Source organism: Channa argus, chromosome 16, assembly GCF_033026475.1.
Source record: "Channa argus isolate prfri chromosome 16, Channa argus male v1.0, whole genome shotgun sequence".
Lineage (NCBI taxonomy): Eukaryota > Metazoa > Chordata > Actinopteri > Anabantiformes > Channidae > Channa > Channa argus.
Window position 1 is genome coordinate 13,384,245 of NC_090212.1, and position 18,754 is coordinate 13,402,998.

The 18,754-nt window shown below is 42.1% G+C and overlaps 1 protein-coding gene across 3 annotated transcripts in view; it reads left to right on the forward strand.

Moving 5' to 3' along the window:
- Nucleotides 1–18,610, forward strand: part of luzp1 (leucine zipper protein 1) — a 45,322-nt gene extending 26,712 nt beyond the window's left edge. For 2 of the 3 annotated variants that reach the window (XM_067480567.1, XM_067480570.1), the window contains 6 exons: nt 2,602–2,961; nt 3,067–5,335; nt 5,867–6,459; nt 6,575–6,757; nt 11,946–12,227; nt 12,702–18,610. In XM_067480567.1, the coding sequence (XP_067336668.1) occupies nt 2,830–2,961; nt 3,067–5,335; nt 5,867–6,459; nt 6,575–6,757; nt 11,946–12,185 (3,417 nt within the window). In that variant the 5' untranslated portion in view covers nt 2,602–2,829 and the 3' untranslated portion in view covers nt 12,186–12,227; nt 12,702–18,610. Of the gene's footprint in view, nt 1–567; nt 603–2,601; nt 2,962–3,066; nt 5,336–5,866; nt 6,460–6,574; nt 6,758–11,945; nt 12,228–12,701 lie in introns of all 3 variants that reach the window. The other variant, XM_067480568.1, reaches the window with a different exon arrangement.
- The last annotated feature ends 144 nt before the right edge of the window (nt 18,611–18,754 follow it).

An 18,754-nucleotide genomic window follows, 5' to 3' on the forward strand; every position in this document is an offset into this window, starting at 1 on the left:
AAATTATACATGTCCGAGACTCTGACTCTTTATATTCTCTGGCCACTAAACCCAGACAATGTCCTGGGTAAAACTGGGTTTCATCACAGAGAGCCTTGGTGAGCATGTCAGTGGCCTGGTTAAGAGCATTCAAGGCAGAGCGAGAGACTGGCAGTGCCCTGGTTAGTTTGTCATTAGGAATGTGTCTGCATAAAAGGGGTCAGTTTCCTTGCCTAACAGCTCCAACCCCCCCTCCAGGTTTTCCATAATTGTCTGACAAAGCACAGAACACAGGAATGAAACTACGTTCAATTTTTCGCCAAGTTCAGAATCCCTCAGCAAACCCCCCTCCTGCCTTACTTCCTTCTCTCCCTTTCCACATGTTCAAACCCGTTCTTGGCTGTGCGCTTTTTAAAGATGAACAGCAAATTTAGGAATGGTGTTGGTGCTACTGTTGGCTGAAATTACTTCTCCATCATTTATTCAGCTCTCATCTCTTGTTTCCGCAATCTCTTCCACTGATTTCTTCTGTCCTTTCCAACTCACCCACCATCCTACTAATTCCCTCCTGTCTTGTCCTGATTGCAGCTAACGAGGCCCCAGCCCTGAGACAAGTGAATCAGGTATGTTGATTGGTTTGGCAGAGACGGGCTCTTGCCAGAGTGGCTTTGCACGGCCCACCGCTCCTTTAAAAGCGCCCGCTTGGCCGTGCTGGTGTGCGTGTCTGAGGGAGATGGAGCAGGGAGATGAGGGAGGGAGGTAGAAAGCTGGCAAAGAAATAAAGGGAGATTGAGAGGAAAGGTAGGGAGCCTGCCAAGTCAGGAGTACCCAGACCCAGGGAATTACCATTATTAACCAGGCTCAGCCAGATCAGCTCTTTGGTGTCTCTAAAGTTATAAACATTGGACTTGGTGGATGATCAGTTATTAAGTGGGATAACAATTGGACCAAACAAATGAGACCTAGATCTATCTAGTAGGTGTCTAGGGACATCACATTTTCTCATTATTATTTTTATTGTGTTTTTTAAGGCTTCTTTTTCCTTTCCTTTTTTTTTTTGCATGTGAGTGAGCGCTACATGGGAATATTTCATAATGTTTTTATGCCACTGAAACAGGATCAGTCAGAAATGGTTTGGACCACAGCAACCACCTCAAGACAACAGAGAAATGGTGTACAACTCTCTCAGCTGGGCAGAGCTAAAACAAGATGACTTTATTGATTAAGGCGTTCTGGTTTTCAAGTAGCTAGCTAAGCTAGTTTTTTTTTCTTTCCACCATTTTGCCCATTTGTTTTTTTCCTTTATTCTCCTTTTAGTCTTTGTTCGTTATTGTATTCCACTGAGAAGATTACCACATCACAAGAGCTTGTGAATGTAAAGAATACTTAAAACGCTACAGCTAAATGCTTTGATTTCAGATTGTGCTTTCTCATAAACTAATTGTTGCCACATTGACTTTCAAAACTTATTGCCTTGGTTTATGTTCAACAAGGCTTGTAACAAATTGTGGAAAGAGCGGTTTGGGTTTCATTAAAGGAAACCATAGAAAATATATGAAGCTGTGCTGGAGGGAAACCATAACAGCAAGTTATACTTTGTTGTCCATAGTGTATGTGTGTATTTCGTATAGATTAAAAGATTTGGCAAATTTATTGCACTGCATACTTTGTTTTTACAGCACTAATGTAGTATTTAATGAAAAAAAACTACAGTAGTCTTCATGTGTAGTGGTTTGTTGCTTTAGAAGGAAATGATAGGAGGGGAGGTGTGGAGTGGTAGCTGATAGTTGGTGGGGGGTCAATCAGTGATAATGTTTGCAGATGTCCTCCCCTCAGGGCGATTTCGCCCCCACCCCTTTACAGTCAGCGAAGGAGGCTTGCTAGACTGATGGGGGGAAGGGGAGTAATAGGAGTTTGAAATCCCTGGCTGTTTGATTTATGGAGGTCCTGGTGAGAGGCAAACTGTGGTGTGCTAATCATACTGAGGAGCGTTCTAACGAAAACCAACATGCTGCATTTTATTAACTGTACAAATACACGAAGGATCCAAAATGTGATAGAACTGTGTTGACTAAATGTACTTCTTCTGCAATAGTTAATTTTCATTGAAATAACTAGTCTCACAGAATGATGCATCACATCAATCCCAAGTGGTGAAGCATTGTAAGATGCCTGTTATTTAGTGGTTGCCATGGTGACTGGTGTGTACGTGGGCAGATGTGGCCTATGTGAAGGATGCCGGTGTTATTGAGATGTGCTGCTGTCAGCAGAAGCAGGCCGGAAAGCAAAAATCAATATTGGATGCAACAGCAGAGTGAGAGCAAAGTCTGTGCGTGTGTGTGTGTGTGTGTGTGTTTTATGTAGGTGTACAGGGATGTTGACCCCCCTGCTCTCATATTAAAGCACCAATGCAAACGGTGCCACTACCTCCTTTTATTGGACTGAAAGGGTTGAAATACAGAGTGGTTTGGTGACAAAATGGAACGATAAGCAGCTAATTTCTCTCATCTCTCATTCCTTCTCTTGACTTGCTGAGCTGCCTTTTGAAAATGAAAATGACTATTATGCTGACAAATTAGTGATGACTAAGGGTTGTTTCCTCTCTCGCTCTCTCTCCCACAGATGACAGATTTTCCTGCAAAACACCACTCTGAGGAAACTTCAAAGTCTTGAGGTGACAGTGACAAATACAAAACAAGACAGGCTGCCAAAAGAAAAGAGTATTTCCTCAAGAGACTAAAGGATTTACTAGCACTACCACACAAATGTGGACCTCCCAAAACGCTGTCATCAAATAAATTGAGCAATAAAACAAACACAGTAGATATAGATATATAGATCTTTGCAGCCATGTCTGATCACAAAGACATGACACATCGCCATCTGCGGCACAAGCTACAGAGTCTTGCCCGAAGACTGGATGAACTGGAGGAAGCCACCAACAAGCTACAGAAATCTGAGGATGAGCTGCTTGACCTGCAGGTCAGTACTGGTTGATTTGTTATAGTGTGCTTGTTAAATATTTTTAAGCGTGAGGTCAAACAGTACGTGAACAGATTAATTAATGGATGTGGTTTAACACTACAGGACAAGATTATCCAGGCAGAGGGCAGCAACTCATCCCTGCTCGGCGACATAGAGGCTCTGAGGAAACGACTCCTGAAGATTCAGGGTAAAGATGAGGAAGTACGCAAAGCTGAAGACCTCTGCCGCACAGTCCGAGAGAAACTGGATGAGGAGGAAAACCTTACAAAGGAGCTGAAGGCTGAGATTGAACGTTTACAAAAGAGGATGGCTGAACTGGAAAAACTGGAAGAAGCGTTTGGTAAAAGTAAGTCTGACTGCAGCCAGCTGTGCTTGAGTCTCAATGAGGAGAAGAACTTAACCAAGAAGCTCTCGTCAGAGTTGGATGCCCTCAAAGCCCGTTTGAAGGAGGTGGAGGGGTCTGAAACAAAGCTGGACAGAGCAGAGCAGGCTTTGGCAATAGAGCTTGAGAAACTCAAGGGATTTACACAGACATTTGTGAGTGAGCGTAAGAGGCTGCTGGAGAAGCAGAGGGAGGACGAGAAGCTCATTCTAAAGCTGACCGAAAAACTGGAGCATCAAAAGAATCGCCTCGGCATATCGGCAGACCCTGACCAGGCAGATGTCATTCGGTCACGAATTGAAGATGAGTTGTCATCCACAGGGCTTCTAACAAGTAAACTGAGAAAGGGTGAGAAGAGCCTTGACTACTTCAAGTTGCCTGAGGACAAAATCAGTCTTGTGAACAAATCTGAAAATGAGAAGAACACTGGTCTTGAGGGCTCACAGGAGGAGGACAACAAAGCAAAGGAACTCTCACAAGAAGTAGAGAGGCTTAAAAATCGCCTCAAACAGCTAGAGGTAATAGAAGAGGACTTGAAGAACTCGAAGTCCAAAAATGGGGAACTTTACGAGAAGTTTCAGATAGAACAAAAACGGGTGCGCCAACTGAGTGAGCAGGTGGAACAGCTGAGGATGCAGCTTTGCGGAAAAGGTGGACTTTGGGATAAACATGGCAATGGAAGCAGTAACATTTGTCCTAACAGTGCTACTAACGTCATGGAGAACGGTAAAGCTGAGAACGAAGAGATCATTGTGAAGGGCGTTTTCAGACAAGATAAGCCTAAATATAGAAGTGCTGCAACTGTCTCAGAGCCGAGCTCCCCCAAACACAGAAACCGGGAGCTCTCGCCTCAACACAAGAGGGAGACCAAGCTGAGGAGCAAGGAGATGAGCCGCTCAGAGGAGAGCTCTCCTAAGTCTGCGAGGAGAGCCCTCAGTCCTGCTCAAAGAAGCAGGAGAACACCCAAAACCCCAACTACTGCAATCACATCAGATAATGGCATAAGAGACAAAGGACGAGGGACTGAGGAAAAGCCAAGAGGTTCCATATACAGCTCTGTGAATACATCTTCTAGTGATATTAAAAAGGTGCCTGTTCTGAGTCGATACCCTCCAGCAGCTAATGACCAGAAGCCTCTAAGTACAACAAGCAAACAGGCTGATGGAGACACTAAAAAGATCAGAGTAGAAAAGTTTTCCAAATCGTATGTAGGCAGTGATAGTGAATCAAACAACTCGGATGTACTGCCTGACAGCTCTAGCAATATTAACAGTATTTCTGCACCAGATAAGGGCACAGCATCTGCTTCAGATCAGGAATCAATAGACCAGGTTCAAGAGTGTGTCTCTGTATCTGTTGCTTCCCCACTGTCCAAAGCTAATGGATCATACACAGCCTATAGATCCAGCGTCACTCCTCTACTACCCAATGACCAGGGGTCAGAAGGGCATTCTTCTGCCTCCGAGACAGAATCTACTGGTTCAAGGCCCTCTGAGCCAGAGCCCGCAACTGAGATGACTACTAAAAACATAAGCGGTAGGACTGCAGGCTCCAGAAATCCTAGATATTCTCACGTTCAAGACTCGCATTCAGAAGGTTCTTCTTCCAGGAGCTCATTTGACGAGGAGCTCCAAAGCAGGACGCAGTTAGCTGAGGGAGGCCACCAGACGTCCATGCATAGCCTGTCAGGGATTGAGATCCAGCGAGTTTGCAGCCCACGTGAGGCGCTGAGGTCCAAAGCTGTCATCAAACCTGCTATTGTCGAGATTGACCGGAAAGAAGTAATGATTTCAGACCCTCTGTCTAGCAATGGCAAACCTAAAATCTCCACCAAACCAATGGTGACCACAACTAGTAAAATGACCAGTAGTATAACTATCTACCCTAACGACCCAAGCTCCTCCAGAACCAGCAGCCGCAGCAGCAGCGTGTCCAGTGAACCCACACCCATCAAAGAACGTCACACCTCCACCAGCAACATCCTCATAGGTTGGCTTTACTAATTCACAATCCAGTTTCACTTCAGTGACCACTTTAACTTTCATGATCTGTAACAGCAACCAAAAAAATTGTTTCATCAAAGGCTAAATTTCTTCACACAAGCAACAACTTAACATCTATTAAATGTAATGTGACCATTCAGACACTAGAACAGTTATGACTGAAGCTGTTGTGTTTAGAAAAAACTATATTAAATATCATAGCCATTCATAGTCAGCAGGCCAGCATCTCTGTGAGGCTGCATACCTCTAAACAATTTTTTTGATATCTAGCAGGTATAATGTTCCTCATGTTCACCATCATGATTGTTGTCTTAGTTTTGCAGTCGTTTGGTTATAAACCAGAATATGTGACATGTGCCACCACTGCAATCCACAGAGCTTTGCCACTAGCATGTGTTTAAAAGTTCTATATTATGAAGCATACCATATAACTGTGTTGACAGTCTTACTGTCAGATTTTTGCATGTGTGATATGTTTTGCCTAGAAGATTATTCATATACTGTTACTCATTGCCAGGCCCCAGCAGTGAACACCATGGAAGCATTTCCGTCCCATATGAGATCTCCATACCTAAGAGTGAAATCACTTCGTGGCCGTGCCAGGACCAGGATTGTGGCATGGATGACTACAGCGATACCTCCTCCAGGTCCAAACTCTACAACACTTCCAGAGTGGCGGCCACCACAAGTCACCTGCACTGCCAACGTAGCAATTTCAGCCTCCAGTCCGCGGATCCTTCGTCTGCAGACTTTAACGACACAGAGTCAGGCTTTGAGAGCAGCAGCAGCAGTAGCACAACCACGGTCACCAGCTGGAGAAGCCAAAGACAAAGCCAGCACTCCCAAGAAGACAGTTTAGCAGACATGAAGAATGTGACTGTGAGAAGCACCTGGAGGAACAGAGGCACTGCATCAATGGAGGGGACAGGCCGTGGGAGAGGGGGTGCAAAAACAATGGCAGACGGTGCATCTGAAGATGAGGGAGAAGCAGCAACAACATGGAAGGCTTACCGGGCAACCACCTTTGACACAGAAGAAACAATAAGCAGTGGCTCAGGACCTGGTGGGGCTACTGCAGCACAGAAGGGAGCCAAACCGTCCCCTGCGGAGGTAAGAGGATGGATGCATGAAATAAACGTATAAAACCAAGGCTTGACACTTTACTGCTCACACAAACAGGGATTTATTGGAATAAAGTTGCTCATTGTGTTGCTCCCTTTCACAGGTGTACATGCGCAGGATCAACAGTGCGGTTTCAAACACTAAGGACACTGACGAACCAGTGATTCGCAGAGGGAAGTGCTCTCAGTCTCCCACAATGGAAACCGGAGGCCTGGGAAGAACCATGCCTCACGCACCTGTGACCTCTCAGTCCTGGGCCCGACCATACACACCACAACAACAACTGGTAGGACAACAAACTTGTCTGTACACTCTCTGCACTAATAGTCTTAATGTCAAAGGATCCAAGTAGAAAAACAGCGTGATAAAGAAAGCGTGATCAGAATATTTGTACAGAAATTTTCTTTTTTACTCTTTTTGTTTAAGTGATCCTTGCAGTATCTCCTATATAACAATAAACATGTTCCTAACATATTTCTGCGTGGTGTACCTAATGAAATACTCTCTGCTAAATCTACAAATCTCTGCAGGTGGTGGTTATGATCTTTAGCTGTCTTTAGTTTTGTCTCCAAGAAAAAAAAGTCCAGAAAGTACTACTACCGCAGTGCTGAGCTCCTGGTGTGTCCACTTTGCATGAGAGCCCAGCTTGCATTTTCCCCTGATGTGAAGGTCTGCAACTTAAAGCTTAGCACAGCAGTTCTGTAGGCCCCACTCCTGCTGCCCCAGTAAGCACAAAGAAAAAAGGGTGGGACAAAAGAAAAAAAAAAAAAAAAGAGGACGGCAATGAAAAAGACCTCAACAGGGGGAAAAGAAGGTTAGGGAAAACCTCAGGATGGAGAAAATAGCTTTCCTGTATTTGAATGTGTGACCACATCAGTCTGTTCCACTGTCAGGCTACATTGCTCTTCAACAAATACATTTCATACGATAAATGTTCACATTCAAACAGTAATATCTAAAGGTGTGTGTGTTTTAGTTTACAGACATGCTGCTTTTTACACATGTCTACGTTAGTCATCATAAAAGAGCTTTGATTTTAAGCTTTTTTCGGTGACTAGTGTTTCTCAGATATTTAGTTTTTATTTTCTTACATGTTGAAACTTTAAGCACAACCCGGTTGTGCAGCTGCTCTCCGTTCAGCTCATTTCTGTACAAAGAGTGAGGCTGGCTGTGGTTGACGATATGTATATGCGCTCACATGAGATTATGCGCATGTATCACATTAAATAATGGAGTGTGAAAGTTTATATGAGTCATCACAAAGATGAGGTGAAAACTATTAATGTCTATTGATAAATAATATATTGTCACCAGGCTGTATTACTGCTTACAGCGTGGGTGCAGTGGCTCCAGTAACATGTCCATCTGTCAGTTTGACAAATCAGGCTGGACAAGAGGCCGTTAAGTATGATTCCTGTGTTTTACCTCCTATAAATAAACCGTATGTTGACAGGGAGACACACATGCTAGCTGCCTTCTGTCATCTTTCATCTTTATTCTCTTTTCGATCAAGGCCAATGAATTTATAATAAATTGTTTGCTTTTCTTGCATTTACATGTACAGTGCACAGAGATCGACTGTAGAATCCCAGAGAAATGTATTAAGCCTTGTTTTGCTTTACACTGTTAACTGTGCATATATCCTGTGGTGTATGAGTGTTTCTGTTTCTGTTGCTTTTGCTTGAAGGGTTATTGACAGGATATGGATCAGTAGGTAACAGGGTTGTGGCCTTTTGGCACAGCTGAAGGTTTCTGTTTGTATGTCATATCAAGCGTATACACCACAACCTGTTCATAATCAGTCAATGACTTTTACCTGGCTGCCATTCAAAGTATTTTCCACCTAGCTCCTATATATTTTGTGAATTTTATAATTATAATTAAAACATGTTTAAAAGTCATAAATAGAAGTAATGTATTAGCACTGTAAAAATCAAACGGTCAGACTTAAAGTGTACTGCCTTTTTTTTACACATCCTGCACTGACCCTCTGCTCACAATTGTCTTAATTTTACTTCTCCCACACATCTTCAAAATTGTTGTTTCATATGATTTTTACACACATATACACAGCAAAGAAAACTGGCCCAGGCACTGAAAACTTCAGCTGGGCTTTGTCTCTCCAGCCAGCTGGACCAATGTAAGAAAACTGCTTTGAGCTATAGTTTCCCCTCCCTCCCACGAGCTTCAGTGAGCCAAACAAAATCCATCTAACTTCAAGCTTCAGCAGTGATATAGACTGATTCAGAATTAAAGGATAGACACCTTTTGTTTTTGTCGCTGTCCGAGTCAGTACACGTCACTTCCACCACATTACCTTGACCTCCGTACTGCATTTTCAGGATGACGTCTACTTACGACGTTATCATCTTAGTGCAGTTGATTCATACCCTGCTCTCCTCTTTCTGACCCCGTCTCACATCCTTCACCTCAATATCCTTGGTAACCCCTGAAAAAGCCCATCAAAAGCCCATAGGTCGATTGTTTGATTGCAATGTCAAAGGTCAGTATGCTGCTGTTGTAAGCCTCCTAAATTATGCTTGAACATTGAAATTGGTTAAAAAGGTGTGTGTTTTTTAGCTAAAGATTAAAGAGTGCCTCATGTTACTTGATCTCCTATCTATTATCATTTACTTAAAAGGATTCCCAGTGATGAAAGTAGTGAAGACTTAAAATCTGCTTACTTAAAGACACAATCAATTAACGCTCTTAAGGAGGAGACAGCTTTCCAGATTCCTTAAGCAACCTGGAACAACCTGGGCAAAGTGAAAGCTAGCAGGTTATCTTCCCTCCTTCTTCTCTTTTATAAATGAATTTAAAGTTATTCTTGGCATAGTTTCATCAAGGGAAAGGTCATGTTTCAAATCCATGCTGCTGTTTAACCCTGAGTGTCTCTCTGGTTTGTCTAAACCAATATTAATGGAGCACAGTCTGATCAATAGTATGTGTCTGCCAGTGTCCACTCGATTGGATTGCCACAAATGTTTTTACAGACATTGATTCCCAGGAATCTACTACTTTAAATGGATATCTGTGACATTAGTACATAGATTGCTCCACAACTCAGTACAGAACAGCTTTGTAAGGCTTCCTCTTTGCTGCAGCTGTAACAAACTTCAGTGTGTATACATGAATGAGCCATGACCTTATGTTTGGCTGAGGACTTTGGGGCCGATATGGCCAATGAATGAGATACCAAAACATCCTTAGTGGAGTCAGAAAGCAGTGGTAGATGGGCAAAGTGGGGAGTCAGAGCGTCTATATGGTTCATGGTTCACTTGATATGGTCTGTGCAAAAAAAGCCCTGTGGAATAACAGTCTATGCAGCAGCTGAACTTATTGTTTTTTTTTTTTATATTACTTCAGAACATTAGACCACAGACGGTGCACAAATGACCTGTGAAAAGCAATAAATCAATGGGTTTTATAAATCATAACCAATAAACCAATCATCATCTCAGCAAACTTTCACCTGAAGAGTCAAGAATATTGTCTTGCTGGAGAGCAGATTTAAGAGTTTGGGTTGGCAATGCAACAGCATACCTTAAAATTGGGCACCAGACCAAGAACAGACAGATTTAAAGCAAGGTTGTAATTTGTTCTGCAGAAACTTTGACATGCTATTTGTGTTGCATCTAAAATTGGCCAGCCTTCATTCTGTATTAGAAAGTCTTCTCACAGTTTCTGTTTTGATTTTCAAACTGAATTCTTTTGTGTGTGTGTGTGTGTGTGTGTGTGTGTGTGTGTGTGTGTGTGTGTGTGTGTGTGTGTGTGTGTGTGTGTGTGTGTTGGGGGGGGGTCTCTCCATTCAAAATGAATGGAGAGACATTTATTTTCCTGCTAAATCTCTAGAGTTCATGAGCTGAATGAAAGATTGTAGGGATTAAGTGTCAGGACATAAAGCTTTAAACATCCTTAAAGAAGAGTTTGACATTTTGGAAAATATTTTTATTTGCTTACTTGCCAAGAGTTCAATGGTAACATCAATACTTTTTTTGTCTATGATGTAAACGCTACTGCTGCAGATAGTTAGTTTAGCCTAGTTTAGCTTAGAATAGAGACTGGCCAAGAAGTAGTACAGACGACAACGTGTCATTTTTATACTTAGTTTATTTTGTACAAAAAATAAACTACATAAAGTGTTAATTAGTCAGATTTAGAGCAGCAAGAACACAGCCTTTGTTACTTTTTGACTACATATTCCACATGATCTCAACAGTTAAATTTTAGATATGTGAATTCAACACGCTGTGCTGTCAGAGAGATTTACTGTTGCTGACTATGACACCACATAAAGTTGGGTTTTTACAAGCTGAAGGCATTCATGTCTCTAAGCAGGAGCAGGTCTGTGATGACGGCAGCACTTGCAATTCCCAGTGGAGTTCCTCTCTTATGGCACATCCACTTATTTTACAGCATCTGTTACAGGCTAAGGTTCCACTTGCCCAAATATTTACTTAAATTGACATTCAGGCACATGGGGAAAAGGGTTTTCTAGGGAAACCAGCAACTTGTTTCTACTGAAGTTTAAAAGCTCTGGACATGACCAGCCTTAACGTCCCATTATTACATACCAAACCTCTATTGTCATGTCCTTTCTTATAATCACATTTTTTTTTTTTTTTGTTCTTGTTATTCAAAGAGTGTTACAATATTTTAAAATGTACAAGCCTCATGCTGAGCGTAGGAAGTGCATTACATGCCAACTTAGTCAAAGCCCCCTGTCCTGCAGCAGTAGCTTACCATAGAAGGAGATTATACCACTTTGCCGTTTCCTCCCTCAGTGTGTGTGGCAGGAAGTGACCACACTGAGCACACCCATTTGGCAGGGATCGCCGGTGACTGATTTCCTGTCTGTTACCCCTGGAGACTGAGAAAGGCAGTCCAGCAGGGCTCCATTAAAGCCAATTAGCGAAAATGCATTCTAAAACTGCACCAGAAGCCAACTCCAACCCACCAAATGTCACTAATTATGGTGCTTTTTTAAAGCTGAAATTACAGGAGTGGGGTGCTGTTACTGTGTGCTGTAGGAACTGCATCGTCATCTCTCGCTTTCTGAAAAACGGGGTTACTGAGGTTACTGAGGGGACGTGCCGTTGTAGCCACCACAGACTAGTAACTTGGGGTTTGTTTTCTAGTCAGCCCACCAAATTATAAATCTCTCAGCTTGGGGTATGTTTGGGGTTTTTTGGTTGGGGAATTTTTCCCTTGGCAGCAGTCCACATGGCAGACTTTCCTTGTCACACACCAGTTAACATAAACAGCATGTATTTACCATAATGCCCACTGTACAAAGAAGGCCCCAAGTGGTTTAAATAAAATGCCCTCATGGACGGCTCCAGAATATGGGGTCAAATGAACTCTCCCTGTTTTAATGAGAAACCAATGAGAAGCCAATCCACTCAACATTCAGTCATGGATAACAATGTTCTCAATCTAATTTATTTCCCTATTTGATATTCAAACTGCCCTAGGCTGCCGATAGCATAGACACCAGTCCAAACCCGAGCCAAAGCCAAGCCTCCTGGAGACGGAACCTACCAAGCAGTGACCAGCTGGGGAGTTCTTACGACCGGGCAGCCAAGACAGCTGGGACCTCCTCCAGAGGAGGGGAACTGCTGTCCAGTCGGGGTATAGGATCGGGGGCCAGAACTGAGGGAAGGAGTGGGGCTGTGAGCCGACCATGGAGCCATCGTCAATCTGAACATCACTAGACCGCTCAGGCCTACGTAGGACTTCCACAGCGACAAGGACAGGTGAGAGACTGCTCGCTTTTTCTTCTTCATTTCTAACTCCTGCAGCTAATTAATTCAAGGATGCTGAGATTAATTACCCATGTTGCAGTGACGTGACTCGTCTTAAGGGCCTTTCACATCAGATTTAGACTTTAAAGATGACCAAACACTGCTGCAACACACTTTACAGCACTCAGTGAACAACATCTGTCATGGTGGAGTACAATCAGTAGGTCACTTCTGAGGAGTCATTAAAATAATTATTTGTAGCTCAGCTGTACTTTTCTTAAATATGCAAGCAAAGCTGGAGAAATGTCTTTGTGAGCTTGGTTTTAAGGGAAAGTTAATTGTAATAATGTATCGATTGAGTGTCTATTTTCCTCATCATGTCTTATGTCTACGTTGTCTGATCTGGGAAATGTTTAGAATATCATGAGGAGTTTAAGTTGAGATGGATTAAGTAACTTTTTCTTTACTTTTTTTTTCTCTTAACAGCACACCATTCATTTCTCCACAAGCAAAGCCAAACACCAGTCTCCCATCAACAAATGGCTACAACAACATCTGCAGCTTTTAGGACAAGCAAAGAAAAGGAAAAAAAAAATTGCCGGGGCATATATCGCAACAAAGCACAGACCTGAGCATGGGTGTAAGCCGGGAAGTGGACAGCTTTTCCTGTCCGGCACAAAGAGCGGCATAAAAGGAAAGACCGTGCCTGTACAGTGCTGTGAAGGCCGCCTCACCAGCCCACGTTTCCTCTTCTGCTTCATGTGTCAGATGTATTATTGTGTAATCCTAAAACTTGACAAGGGAGAGGCTGGTATGCTGGGGACAGAAGGAGATTTTCCTGCGTGCCGGAGAGGTTTTAAAGCGAGTTAAAGAGGTAGAAGGACTCACACACTGAGAGAGCTTTTCACAGCAGGACCATAACAGCTGGATATGTTGCTTTTGATTTAAAATCCTCATAATTGAAATAAATAAATAAATCAGTCAACAGCAGTATGACGTTATGCAAGATGCATCTTCATCTCACAGGGCTGGATTTTTAATGCAGAATACTCAGTACAGGTCTTTACCTTTAAATGTGACCAAAAACAGGAAGCAAATTACTTTCTTACTCTTTGCAGACTTTATTTCATAAAAAAAGGATTTTTGTCGTACTCGGCATAGACACTTCAGCCGGGCCATCTTGGCTTTATGATTTACTCACACATATACAGTATACACAGACCATAAAAACAACAAGCAAACACATGCACATTTTTAATGTTAGGTTTAATTTTAGCTGCTGTCACCACCTTCTGGCATGCAGTGACCTCAAACTGAATTTAATTTGAGGTCTTAAATGTTGACGTTCCCAAAGTAATAAATGAAGATCACTTGAAAGTGTGTGACTCAGCATGCGTTAAGGATCTCTGTTTAGCCACATTTTAGTAGCGAAAACACACACACACACACACATTTATTTTGACAGACCGGGACCTTATTTTTACTTTTTGGCATTTTCACCAGTTGTTTTGATTCTTTGTAATTTGCTTCCTGTTCTACATCATCCTTAACCCTTTTCTGCTCAACTATATACACACAAAATCATCATAGTTTGCACATGATGAAATCCAATGCAGATGTAGGGGATCAAACAGAATGATCGGAGGGGACATTGTTTATAACCTCGAACCATGCTACAATATCCATGGTGCTTTCTTTTACAGCTGCCGCAACTGTCCTCATTCGTGTATTGAGCCATAGCAAAGAGGAGTTTCTGTTTAAACTGAACATTTGACTTTGGATTACCAGCAAACCTGGCCTGGCATGGTGGACATATTTTTCAGTGCTGCTGTAAATACTGTGTACACGCCAGCCAGTCATAGGAAAGACACAAGAACTTGACAGGCCAGCTTGTGTGTGACTGGGTTCGCCGTGCGAATCGTCTCAGCTTACCTCCGTTTCTTACTTCTATAGAGGTGTATTATTTTGTTACATAACAAATATCAACTTGATGTTGGTATGTTGGAGCAATCTCTCATTAGTGGGGGCCATAGCAGCAATGGGGGTGCCATAGAAACTGATTTAGAAATGGCCAGTAATTAAAAAAACAAAAAAAGGTGTTTTCGTTGAGGTAAATGGTGCATATCTGTGCCAGAAACTCACAGACATTGTTAAAGCTTTGGTATAATTTGAGTCTGCGAATAGGCTCCAGCTGGATTTTTGGACTGACACACAAGATTAACTGCAGTACAAAGGGGGATGTAAACTTTGATCCCAGAACAAAATTTATGAATGTTGCTAAGGAATGCAGCTGAGAATGACCAATTGCTCGATGGCTTGATGCAACAATCCAACATGACTGCGTTCTTTGTCAGACAAGATCATGTAACCATAACTGTGACAACTCCTAACATATGGGGTCTGCTGAAGAACTTGCTCAAGCCTGCTTTCCACCTGATTGCTCTGCTGGTATGAATTTCAGTGCTGTTAGGTCAGTCCCTGCTGGGCACGATCTGCTTAAGTCTAACTGTATTTCTCAGATCCCCTGTATTCTACCCCTCCCCCTCATTCATGTAATATTTATTAATCTCCTTATATGTACAGGTTCCTTTATCGTGAAGAGGCGAGCAGGAAATGACATGCTTCAAACTGCCCCCCATACAAAGTCTGTAAGTTTTAGTCACCATGCTCTGGATACAAATTATAGTTGGTGACTGTGTCCAAACTGAAATGTTTCAGAATGTACATTTTTCACTAAAGCTCATTCTCAGTACATTTGCCCTGTATTACAAATGGTAATGAAGCCGTATGTTCATCTGTGCCTTGAGATGTAATAAGTGAGGTAGATTGTCCCAGTGAGCCTGATTTACACTCTATTCTTCAACTTGATCTGATGACAAATGACATGCAATCATGATTGTAAGGTTATATTTTTTTTTTACTTTATATATTTTGTACATTGGAGCACAGATTGTATGGAACTGGGGGAAAACGGATTCTGCGAGGGAGCTCCTCCCTAAGAGATCTCAAAACAAGGTTCACTTAGGAAAAAAGCTAGTTTTTTTTCCAACGCAGCTTCAAAGTACCCTTTTTAAAAAAAAAAAAGAAAAAAAAAAAAAAAAGACTGCACCACCCCAAAAAGCTATGTCCTCTGGATTTGTTTGTAAGAGTTGCAGGATGCAGCACAGCCTCGAAAAGGATTGCCATGCGAAGTCTTTATGGCCACTCCTGGCTTTATGATGGAGCAAAAACAGAGCTCTCAGTGCTCGTGCCAAGACTTGATGGATCATAAAGTCCTTCCATGTTCTCTCTGTCATTGCATTCTCTTCTCCGATCTCTTTCTTGTTTTTTCTTTCTTTCTCTCCACCTTCCTTAGATTCTCATTTCCTAAGCAGGAAAGTGATATTTGGTGGTGATGTATACTGTTTTTCTGCCTCAGTTTGTGTTTTTTTTTTTTTTTTTCTTTTTCCCCCAGAGGGCCAGATGCTTGTCTCTAGGTAGTGATGAGCAGCTCCCGGATAGCTAAAAGGTCAGAGGTCAGGGTCTGTGTGTAATCCTGTCTTCTGTTTCTTGACTCAGGGCTTATAAATACAGGAGAGAAGACAGACAGACAGCTTGGCAGTGATGTCCACTTTAGGGATAATCAAAACAGACGAGGGTACTAAATTTCAGCCAGCACTGGGTCTGCCAGAGATGCATGGTCACACAGAGATGCAATACACGCACTGATGGCCATCCATCAGTGCGTGTATTGTTATTAATAGGACAGCGAGGGCTCTTGTTCAAAGCTCCAAATATGATGGTGGAACTGGTGTGTTCTGAAGCTCAGTGATAACTGTGCAGGTGTGTTCGACATAGGATCGGACTGTTTTCTTTTTTTTCCACCCTTTGTTTATTCATCTCTGAGGCTGACATCACTGTGGGTCAGGATGATTGCATTTAGCAACATAGGGATGCAAGTACTCACACGAATGCACTCCTCAACCCTGAACCTGCCTTACTGCCTCCTTTCCTTGTGTTGTTGATTTTCTCTCCGCCCAGTTAATGATACTCAGCCATGCAAACAATTAGTTTCACCCACCCTCAATTACAACTGTGCAGCCATCATCATTTCTGTGTTTCTTTTCACTTTCATTTCACTTTCTTTCATTCTTCTAAGTTTCTAACTTTGTACTCTGACACCTTTCCCCCCCCCCCCCCCCCCCCCCCCCCCCTGAACTCTGAGGAGCATTCACAAGTCGGGGGTCCCAGGAAGAGTCCAGCTGTCGGAAACTGTAGGTTTTATGAGCGTTTCCCTCCTGGAGACTTTCTTCAAAGGAATCAGGGCTGTTTAAAGGCCAAAGTTGAAATCCCATCCTCTGCTATGCATGCAGCCTTTCTTCCTTACATGGCCCTAAAGTACACTAACACCACCTCTAACCTAACTGTACACCCACTCCGTCCATTGAAACCTAAGTGGACTGCCATGATGAAAACCAGTTACAACTTCTGTCTATATATGTTTTGGCCGTCATGCCAGTAGTCACATGTTACAGATCTTATTCATTACTGCCAGAAGGTGAGAGCCTGTGCAGTGTCGACATGGTGAAAATGTACTGACTAGTCGTCTGGGACTGAAGTGAAGACTTTGCAGGTTTCAAGACATCTATGGCTTTTGTGGCGCCGTATAGAAACAGCTTGATGCTGTTTCAGTTAGTCCGTTGCTCTGATTTGGGAATGAAGGCCAGTCTGTATGGTTGCTGCTGCTGGAGCAGATTATTTGGGATGTGGTTAAATAGTGGCTGCTTTTGCTTCCCTGCTCAAATAACAGAAATCCTCTCCTAAAACTTACTTTATTTACAAGCCTTTGTTTTTCATGTAGACTAGAATGTACATGGTGGAGTTTGGTGTGGCTCTGCAAAATGGCTCTTGGGCAGTGTGCAGGCCTTCGAAGGCCCCCATTGTAAAACCAGGGTCATGATGTGATTAGTTGGCATAGGCTAATAAGGCTGTAATTTGCACTTAACCAGCACTTAACTTTAGGACCTCAAACGACTAATGCCCCATTTTGTCCTTTGTCAAGAAGGTTTTTTTTTTTTTTTTGGTCCAAGTATTGTACTGACTTTCAGTAGCTGTTTGCTGAATGTACTCTAGCCAGATGTGTTTTTGCACCAGCCAAATTGTATTTATGAGTAATTTCAGCAGTTACAAAAAAGAAATTGGCATGTAGTTAGCGAGTGAATTATGTTTGAACACATTTTTAAGGTATGGCACCCTATAATGCCTGCATCTCAGCCTTCTAACATTGTGCCAAAATCATTCCACAGTATTTCCAGTTTACAGTGAGAGATGGTGCCAATGTTTACCCAGGATGGATACCCTGTCTCTGAGATACTGAAATAAAAGGGGAAATATTCAATTTGAGGGTTTTTTTTCTAGTTATGTATGTTTTAATTTTTTTGTTGAACAAAAGATGTCTTATTTTGGAAGCTATATCGGATAGATTTTATTTAAGGAAATCTTGTAATTTTGTAAAGTGGGCCTTATTATTGAAATATATTAAGTATTTGTCAATCTTGATTTTAAGAATAGTAATTTTTTTGCAAGATAATGCATCTTCCTCTTTGTTATTACACTCCTGGAGAGTACTTCCTGTATTTTGTGTTTGTTATTTTAATGCAAGACATTTCTCACAACCTGGAGACACGATGACACACCATGAATGAGAGAGAGAGAGAGAGAGAGAGAGAGACCGAGTTTGTGTCATTGTCACTGAAGAGTGAGCACTGTGTGCAGTTTATCAGAGTTGAGCAGGTCTGCAGTGCTGAGTAGTTCACCATGTGTTGTCCTGTTTTTATCAGGGACCTTTCAGCACTCCAGCCTTTTCACTGCTTTTTTTTCTCTCTCATAAATTCAGGGTTTGTACATCTTCTGAATGTCATGTTTGAAAGAGATGCCAAAGAAAGAGGTGTGGATGCCCCAGACACAAGTGTATATTGCATAAACACACAAATACTCTTAATATGAAATATAAAATAGGAATTAAAACATTGCGTATAACTGGATGTCATCACACTCACTCACATGCAGACACAAGAATTCCAGCCCTGTACAATCAACAGTTTTTAATGCCGAGTGTTTAAAGGTTTGTAAGCAGGAGACAGAGACTGACAGATGGAGGTGTCAAACACAAAAATGCATTTAATAAAATAAAATCAATAGAGATTTATGATTTCTTATTTCTAAATGTCAGCAATGCCAGGTGGACTCTGTGGGGAGGCTGATTTATTTTTTTTCTCCCTGTTTTAGACTTAATACATTGTGCATGTTTTAACTTTACTGTGGCGCAAACTGCATGTATGCCTCTTGAAGCTGCCAACTGTACAGCAGGCCATATGTATTCCAATAAAAATAAAAACCAACCTGTTTGTAACACATGTCAATGTTGGAAACTATTTCGGGGTGTCTGTGTGGGTGTGTGTGTGGCTCACCGTGCAGTAAAAATCTAGTGTACATTAATCTTTTATTTAACTTTATGGTGACCAAGCTCAGCAAGTTTTGATTTCATAGCGGTACATCGT